Source organism: Aotus nancymaae, unplaced genomic scaffold (genome assembly GCF_030222135.1).
Source record: "Aotus nancymaae isolate 86718 unplaced genomic scaffold, 86718_ANA_hifiasm-v0.15.2.pri h1tg000057l, whole genome shotgun sequence".
NCBI lineage: Eukaryota > Metazoa > Chordata > Mammalia > Primates > Aotidae > Aotus > Aotus nancymaae.
This window is the reverse complement of record NW_026988471.1, coordinates 26,114,111-26,122,773: the sequence shown is the minus strand read 5'-3', so window position 1 is coordinate 26,122,773 and position 8,663 is coordinate 26,114,111. Positions and strand designations below refer to the sequence as shown.

The 8,663-nt window shown below is 61.6% G+C and overlaps 1 protein-coding gene across 1 annotated transcript; it reads right to left on the bottom strand.

The window, feature by feature from the left end:
- Positions 1-338: 338 nt before the first annotated feature.
- Positions 339-8,565, bottom strand: EMILIN1 (elastin microfibril interfacer 1). The gene is made up of 8 exons (XM_012475408.2): positions 7,945-8,565; positions 6,852-6,971; positions 5,875-6,095; positions 2,696-4,624; positions 2,190-2,306; positions 1,711-1,728; positions 1,423-1,560; positions 339-1,063 (listed from the first exon to the last, which is right to left on the bottom strand). The coding sequence occupies exons 1-8, from the start codon at positions 8,112-8,114 to the stop codon at positions 726-728; spliced, it is 3,051 nt and encodes a 1,016-aa protein (XP_012330831.2). The 5' UTR covers positions 8,115-8,565; the 3' UTR covers positions 339-725.
- Positions 8,566-8,663: the final 98 nt, after the last annotated feature.

Here is an 8,663-nt window from a genome sequence, read left to right as displayed (position 1 = left end):
TGCCTGAAGCCTGCCGTCGCCGCCGCCCCGCCCTGCTTAGTCCCAGCCGAGGCCACGCCTCCGCCGCGGAGCAGCCAGACTCGCAGGGTGGGCGGTCCTGTGACGGGAACGCCGAGCGCCCCCTGGCGGACGCCGGCGTAACGGGCGTGACTCGAGGGAGGTGTCGCTGGAGCCGGGCGAGCGTCGCTCGCTGCCTGAGCTGCTCCGAGCCGGGAGGAGGCGGTGAGCGCAGCGTGGAAGCCGGAGCCCCCTCTGGAGGCTGCCTTCTCTCCCGCCCCGTGCCCTGTGCACTCCTGGCAGTCCTCAATCCCGTACCGAAGCAGAACGGCTCGTTTAGATTTTTTTAGAAAAACCAAGTGTCTTTATTCCCGGATCATTTAGTACGGCGGTGGGCGGCGCCCGCGCAGGGGAGCCTGGCGCCCAGACACTCGGCCTGGAGGGCCGGTGGAGGGAGCGGAGGGTGCGAGGATCGGCTCCTCCGCAGGCCGGCCCTGGAAGGGTTCTGCGGTGATCGCGCCTGGCCAAAAGTCTGCACCGGCGGCCCAGGCCTCCCTGAGCAGCCGCGCCCCGGGTCTGGGGAGAGGCCGCTCTGGGCGCGGCGCGGCTGCGGGCCCCGGTGCGACGCTCGCCCAGGGTTGGGTGCCTTGTCCCAGGCGGGACCCAGGGAGCCCGCTGCCCCCGCTGTCTCTTTGGCCGACGTAGACACGTCGGGCCGGGCCCCCAGTCTACGCGTGTTCAAGCTCCGCGTCCTCATAGAGCAGGGCCCCGCTGAAGACGGTGAGCGGTTCCTGCGAGTGCGCCAGCGGCCCCATGACCAAGTCGATGCAGACCGTGTCCCCGGCCTGCAGCGGCAGGATGAGGCTGAGGACGCCCAGGGTGCCCGGGCTGGGCTGGCTCTCGGCCACCGGCTTATTCTCCAGGCCCTCGGGCTCATAGCCGCCGGAGTCTATGCGGGCCACGCCCTGGTTGGAGCGGGACAGCACGGCCTCCACCTTCTCGTTCCGGTGTCCAGTCAGCACCGCGCTCAGCAAGTAGCGTCCGGCCAGTGGCGCTGTGAACTTGCCTGGGGACAAGGAGTCAGTCAGGGGAGCCAGGGAGGCCCAGGGAGCAGAGCTCCTGTACTGGGGAGGGACTCGCTCGCTGGAATGTAGGCGGCAGGGAATTGGGGGCTTTGTTCCCTGTGTATCCCCAGCACTTCAAACAGTGCCTGGCAGAGCAGGCCCCAGTAGAGATCTGCTGAATGAATGAATTACTACTCCTCCTCCCCACTGGATGAGAATGAGTACATGAAGAAAGAGCCGGGGTCTCCCCAAATTAGAGAATGAAAAGATTCACACTGTCAGAAGAGGCAAGAATGGGAAGATACCACTGCACACCTGACCCATTTCCCCAACTGTTCAACCCAGCCCCTTCCAGGCCTACCTGTCTTTGGATCATAACCGCCTCCATCATTGAGCAGGACTCTGTCAAAGGGGACTGTGCCTGGTTCAGACCAGGGCAAACTCAGGGCAGCTGAAAATGCCACGCGGGGCACAGGGGCTGCTGGTGCCCCCTCCACTCCTGGTGGGAAGGCCGAGTGTTAGAGGGGATGCTCAGGGCAGAGTGCCAGCCTCCTCCCCCTGCTGGATCCCCAGCCCAGGAATGCCTGAGGACCTCCACCCTCCAACCCCTAGTCACTTCTCCCTCCAGAATCAAATGAAAGGCACTCACCCTGTTCACCTTGAGGACCTGTGAGAAGAGGAAAGGGAGCAGTGAGAAGCAGGGCAGCTCTCACCAAGTCCCTCAGCAAGCATCTGCTTAGGCTCTCCTGTTGTGCTGGGTGCTACGGGGACTTCAAAGCAGGAATTGGGATATCAAGAAAAAGAGGAATAGGTAGGGTCCATTCTGTTCAATTGCTGGGCCATCCCAGCCTTTTACACCTAGACAGCCATAATAGGCTCATCTTTCGTCTCCAGTACTGCAGTGGGGCCAGCATTATCCATTAGCCTCCTAATACCCATTAACCAAACACAGTGACTATCACAGTTCCTCCTCACTTTCCTCTGTCTTTCTTTTGTCAGGTAGGACCCAATTCCCCTGGTCAAGTTTAGAGTGGAATGTCAAGCCTGGGATTGCCAGCAGGGGTCCAGGTTGGGGGCTTGGGGGGGCGGTGGCAACCCTGACTGCAGTAAGGGTCTCAGTGTACATACCTGGTGGCCCAATGGGCCCCTCTTGCCCATCCTTGCCTGGAGATCCTGGTGGTCCAGCAGGGCCTGGGGGTCCCTGTAACCCAGGAGGCCCTGGGGGCCCAGCCTCTCCTGCAGGCCCTACAGTGACAAAACTGAGTTGAGGGAGAACCAGAATAGGAGCTTCCAATGGGTAAGAAAGGTGGGTGGTGGCTTCATGGACAGGGAGATGGATGGAACAGGTGGAGCTTTGCAGGCCGAGGGGGCAATGGGGTCCCTGGCTGCACGTGCTGGACCCCTGGCTGGCAGAGCAGCATCCTCTCCACCCACAGACCTAGTGAGCAGCCAGAGGGAGGGGGGGGAGCTAGGACCTTGCATCATCTCTTGCAGGCATACTATAACGCCTGGAATAGTGGTTGGGGCTGCAATTCATGCTGGGAAAAGCAAGGAGAAAGCAGAGTTGGAGGCTGGGCTGGGAGAGGGGGAAGAAAGGCCTGAAAGGGGTCCCCTCATGCCTTTTGCTCACTCACCAGTGAAGTCCTTCATGCTGAGCTGGTGCAGATGGTGCTTCAGGAGCTCCAGGGAGCTGTTAAGGGCACTGAGCCGCCTGCCCAGGCCCGCCTGCCCCCCTAGCAGCTTCTCCAGCAGGGCTGCCTGTGTCCGGCTGGTGGTGTTAGTTTCCTGTAGCCCAGCCCAGAGCCCAGCTATGTGTTTGGAAAGGCCCTCACGCAGGCCCTGCAGTCCCCCAGTCACAGTGTCCAACCGTTCACAGACTCCCTCGAGACGGCCCAGTCGCCCCTCTAGGCTGGGGCACTGACTGGCCTGTGCCTGTCCCTCCTCCAGGCCTCGGAAGCGCTCCTCACTCTCTGTAGCATGCTCTGTGGCCTCCTGCTGCAGCCTGTTAATCTCAGAAATGATGCGGTCCTTGGTGGCCCCCAGGTCAGCCAGATCAGCGCCCTGGCCCTCCACAGTGGTCTGGAGCTCATTCAGTGAGTCATTGAGGGAGCTGAAGGTGAGAATCACCTCAGAGAGCTCTCCTTGCAGGGCCTGCAGGGCTGAGCCTGAGCTGCCCCCAAACACGCTGAAGCCATCTAGGGGCCCACGGCTTGGTCCCCCAACACCTGGACCAGCCCCAGGGCCCCGAGGAGGCAACAGGGGGCAGGAGCAGCGCTCCACACCATCCCGAAGGCGGCCTAGTTCCTCTTGGACTCCCCCGCAGGCCCCACAGCCCTCATCGCCATGGGCCTGCAGCAGCCCCTCCAGTTGGCCGAGACGGGCCGCAGTGAGATTCAACCGCAGTGTGAACTCCGCAGCTGTCTCATCCTGTGCATCCACACGATCCTGGAGCTGGCCCACAACCCCCTGCAGTTCCTCCAGCATGGCCTGCCGGGTCTCCCCTGCTGCTTCCACCTTGTGCAGGCCTGAGCCCACCAGCTGCAGCTGCCCCTCACTGTCCAGCACCCTGCGCTCCAAGGCACTGAGGATCTCGCTGACTTGAGAGTCCTGCTCCCCAGGGGCCCCAGAGCAGAGCTGCCCGCATGCCTGCACGGCCCCTGCCACCTGCTCCTCCAATAGATCCAGCCGCCCCCCCAGCTCCCCGCTCACATTGGCCAGCAGCCCCCCTAGCTGCTCTAGTCGGCCCCGGGCAGCAGGCAGCCAGTGGCCCAGTCCCTCAGGAGCCTCAGGCCAGCTCTCCTCCTGCTCCTCCGAGGGGCCCAGCGTGGAGTTGAAGCGGTTCTCCAGGCGAGACAGGCGGGAGGCCAAGCTGGTGTAGCCTGGGGGATGGCCCCCCTGCCCAGCTGCTCCTCCCAGCTCGGTGCCTCGCCGCCCACTCAGCACTGTCACTGAGCCGGCTACCACATCCAGCCTGCGCTCCAGCTCTGCCAGTCGCCGGCCCAGCTCTGGAGGGCAGCATTCCTGAGGGGGCCTGCGGCCCATGGCCAGGCCGGCGAGCTGCCGTTGCCGCTCCTCCATGGAGACCAGCAGCTTCTCCAGGGCTCGCAGCCGCTCCCGGTCCTCCTGCTGCTGCTGGCGGAAGCGATCTACCCCCGTCAGGCACACGGAGCAGGACTCCTGCAACCGCTGCTCCAGCTGCTGCAGCAGCTCCTCACTGGAACCCGGAGGGGCCGAGGCCAGGGCTGGCGCCCTGCTGCCCACACTGCCGCTACCACTGCTATGATGGTTGTTGAGGTGACCCAGCTCCTGGTCATGGGTGGAGACGCGGGTGTCCAGGAGCTGCAGTTGATGCTGGATCTCGTTGAGGGTTTCATGCACGCCAGGGCGGGCAGCCGCGTCGGCTGGCTGCTGCCTCCCGTTGAAGGCGGTCTCCACAGCCCTCTGCACATCCTCTGCCAGGCGCCCACTCAGTCCCTGCAGGATACCCTGCAGGCTTTGCAGCTCCTTGGACAGGCTCTGCACCTGCTCCTCCAGCTGCTGCACCTTCTCTGACTCCCCAGGACCTGAGGAGAGGGGAAGGCAGAAGGCAGAGGGGCTGGACCCCAGAGCTCAGGGCCCCTGCTCACCCTAGCTCCAGCAAGGCTCAGAGGCCCAGGCTGGCTCTGCCTGTCCTTTGGGTGATATTGGCAAGAGGAAAAGAAAGGAAACTCCATTCACTGAATGCTTCTAGGCCAAATTTGAACCATGGCTCTGTTCTTCACCAGCTGCCCTGGGGGAGGACCTTTCCCATCTTAGAGACTAGGAAATAGGACCAGAGATAATAGGTGCCTGGCCATGGAGCTCAGGTTTACTAAGTGGCTGTGCTAAGTTTCCAACTCAGACCATATATCTGGCCCCTAGGACCATGTCCTTTCCATCTGCCCACAGTGACTTTTTTTTTTTTTTTTTTTAAGATGGGGTTTCACCATTTTGGCCAGGCTGGTCTTGAACTCCTGACTTCAGGTGATCCACCCACCTCGGCCTCCCAAAGTGCTAGGATTACAGGCGTGAGCCACCGCGCCCAGCCCAGTGACTCTTAACTTCTTGGAAACTCTTTCCTTATCTGTGAAAATATAATGACACTCTTCTGTCATGGGGCTGTCAAGAGGGGCAAAATGGGAGTGTCGGGGAGTCACTTTGGATGCCACAACAGTAGCTACAACTGGGCGGCACTTCCCTGCAACACAACAGGGACAAAGAAGAGGCTCTGTGGATGGTGAGAGTTGGCCAGAAGTTCCTGTTTGCATAATTCTAGTACCACTATCTCAGGGCAGGGAAACAGCACATCCGGTGTGCAGCACGCAGGAGGGAAGGCAAGCCACAGGAACTGCTGCATGCTGGGACCTGCAATCTCCAGAGGCCACAGAGGGGTCTGGGACCTGTAGTCAGGTGCAATGCATGCTAGGATTTGTAGTCTCAACTGTCTGTCCCCATGGACCAAACTTCTCAAAGGAATGCCTCCTTTCTTCTGTAACTGTTTGAAGGATCTTGGCCACATGTGGGCGTATGTGAGCACATTCTCTTTCTCAGCCTTCTTTTTCTCAGTCTCTCCATCTTTTGGGTGCTCTCTCTCTCTCTCACATACAGACACACACAAATACACACACATACACACACACGGGCAGGGAATTTCTGCGATCTCATTAACTCCCTTCTGCTCCCCTTCTCCCTGGCATAGAGAACGGGGATTCCCCTGCAGCCTGGCCCCACATTTCCCCAATTCATTGGATCACTATCTGGCACTTCCCACCCCCACAGCAGCTCCCACACTCACCTTCTCCCCCAAGCCCACTGAGGGGGCTGCCTGCACTGGAGCCAGAGAGGTTGGGGCGGGCAAGCCGGGTCAAGGGCCTTGGTGTGGAAGATGCAGGCCCCAGTGCTGGAGCGGAACTCTCCGCACAGTCGTCGCCCCCGTAACCCTGACAGCACCTCCACTCCATGTCTGTCACTGTCTTGTAGGCCACACGGTAGCGAGGGCGGAGGAAGCGGCGGTACCTGGCAGAGGCAGGAGGCCTCTTTATTCCTCCCTGTACTGTCAGTCACGTGACCCTGGTCCCTGTCCTCAGGGTTGGGCAGCTGCTGGTGGGCACGACCTGTCCTTCAGGTTGGGTCCCTCTTACTGTCCAACATGTGGCCCTGCTCAGCTGACAGCTGTCAGCTTTTTTTTTTTTTAGATGGGGTCTGCTCTGTTGCCGAGGCTGGAATACAGTGGCAAAATCTCAGCTCACTGCAACCTCCACCTCCCGGGTTCAAGGGATTCTCCTGCCTCGACCTCCCGAGTAGCTGGGATTACAGGCATGTGCCACCACGCCCAGCTAATTTCATATTTTTAGTAGAGACAGGTTTACTCCATATTGGTCAGGCTGGTCTCGAACTCCTGACTTCATGTGATCCACCCGCCTTGGCCTCCCAAAGTGCTGGGATTACACGGGTGAGCCAGCCTAGCTGTCAGCTTTTTAACCAAGGGCTAAATCCCTACTCTTCCTTCCCTTGCCCTGCACTGGAACCTTGAGCTCCTCTGCTTGAGCCTGAGCCACCCCAGAGAAGGCATCTGGGGCTGGTGGACGAGGCAGGTTTGCCCTCAGTATCCCACTGGCCAAACTGCTGCCTCAGTATCTCCTCAAAATGGCTGTGATCCAAGCCCTGCCCTGCGCTCGATCCCTGCTTTGTACGGATTCCCTAAGTTGGCCACCCACCATCTGCCCTCACCCACTTCCCACCAAGGGTCCATTCCCCAGGCCTGGGACTCACATGATGCTTTGGGGACACTGGGGCTGGCCCCAGGCACAGGGCTGGTACTTGACATATGTCTCCACTCCATCCTCAAGGACACAGCTCACTGTCCGGGTCACCACATAGGCACACCAGTTCCTGTAGGTATAACCCCCTCTGGGTCCGACCAAAGACACATACCCTGGGAGAGGGCCCAGGGGCTACCAGAGGGGCTGAGAATGGTTCAAAGATGCAGGACCCTTGGGGATCCATGAGAGCAAGGGCTTTGGCAGGGGCACCCTCCCTATCCCCCAAGCTTTCCTGTGTAGCAGGAGCAGATGAAGACTTTTCAAGATGGGGGTAGGCGCAGAACGGAAAACCACAACCACAGAGCAGTCAGTCTCCGTGGCGGTGGGGTCCTGGGGAACCTCTGAAGGTACCCGATCACGTGTGTCCCTTTCTGGCCGTGTCTAAGTCCCCAGCTCGGCGTGCCGTGTGAGCACACCAGCCAGGGCCCTGTGGGTGATCTCCTGGACACTGGCTTCCACCCCACCCCTCCGGGAGAGGCCGGGCAGGCCAGCTCCAGGTTAAGTAGAGAATAAGCTATTGATGAGCCTGCCCCTCTTGGGGCCTGCAGTTCTACACCCCTGGCCCCATTCATGCTGGCCTCTGATCTGTGTCTGGCTGGAGGGCTGGAAGGAACAGAGCGGGAGTGGTGTCAGAATTATGGATTACTGGATGGGGCCAAGGGAGCCCCAGAGAGGGACAGAAGGTCTCCCTGAGGCTCTGGGGCTGGGAGACACAAGGCATCTGGCAGGAAGGCCTGGCCTGGCCCATGCCCCTCAGGGCAGCTTCCCTGGGCACGGAACTGCAGGGCTCTGGTGCTCCACAGGGGGATGTGGGAGCAGACCCCCTAGGTTACCCAGGGAGCACATGTGCTCAGGGGGTCCTGGAAAAGGCCTCGTTGGAAGGTGGGCTTATGAGGAGCCACCTGAGTGAGGAAGTGATAGGCTTCCTCACTCCCTCTCTGCCCTGCATTAGCGGACACAGCCCAGGGCAGGGAGCCAGGCGGGGGCGGCATTCTGACCCCCTTCTCACCACCGGAGCCTAGAGCTGGGACCCAGACTCTTACCTGTGGCGGCTGGCAGGCCGGGGGGCACTCTGGGCCTGGGGCCCCCCGGGGCTGAGGGCCCCACCGGCCCCCGTGTAGAGGCTGTAGCCTCGAGGAGGGTAGCTGGCGGCCCCCGCGGCTGCGGTCAGCAGGCAGCAGAGGTAGCAGCTCCAGAGGGCGCGGGGGGCCATGGCGGGGCGCTCCGCAGTGGCCCTCAGAGACTCATCCCGTCCGGCTGCTGGCGCCTCTGCCGGCCCGGGGATGCTGCTGCTCTGCAGGAGGGCTCGAGCCCGTCCTGTCCGACCCAGCTTCCTGCCGGCAGCCCCCCGGCCGCACGCCTTCTTCTTGGCTGCCTGGCTTGACCCCTCTCCCCTCCTCTTTTCTCCTCAGCTCCTGTCCGTCCCGCTTGGTTCCTTCCGCTCTCCTCTTCACTTCTGAGGGGATTTGTTCTCTGTGCCCCCTCTGGGCTCCCGCACCCAGTCCCTGCCCCTCTCAGGAGCTGCTCTCTGAAGCTGCGTCCTGCGCGACCGCCCCCTTGTCCCAGCTGGCCCTCTTCTGGTCTCCCTGTCCTCTTTCCCTGATGACCGGATCCTGGGGGTGACAGGGCTTTGCCCCTGCGGCTGTTCAGAGGCGCGAGAATGGTCGTGGGGCGGGCCCTGGCCTCCTCCCTCCCTGCTGGCTCCCCTCCCTTCCCCCCTGTCTGGCTGGCGGTCTGGCCTCCCCCTTCCTCCCCCAACCTC

Bases quoted from the DNA above. Each gene is read 5' to 3' on its own strand.
- EMILIN1 (XM_012475408.2), bottom strand. From the start codon at position 8,114: ATGGCCCCCCGCGCCCTCTGGAGCTGCTACCTCTGCTGCCTGCTGACC. The intron at 6,096-6,851 runs GTGAGTCCCAGG...TGCCTCTGCCAG, and splicing joins CAGTGTCCCCAAAGCATCAT to GTACCGCCGCTTCCTCCGCC. The intron at 2,307-2,695 runs GTGAGTGAGCAA...TTGTCACTGTAG, and splicing joins CAGCATGAAGGACTTCACTG to GGCCTGCAGGAGAGGCTGGG.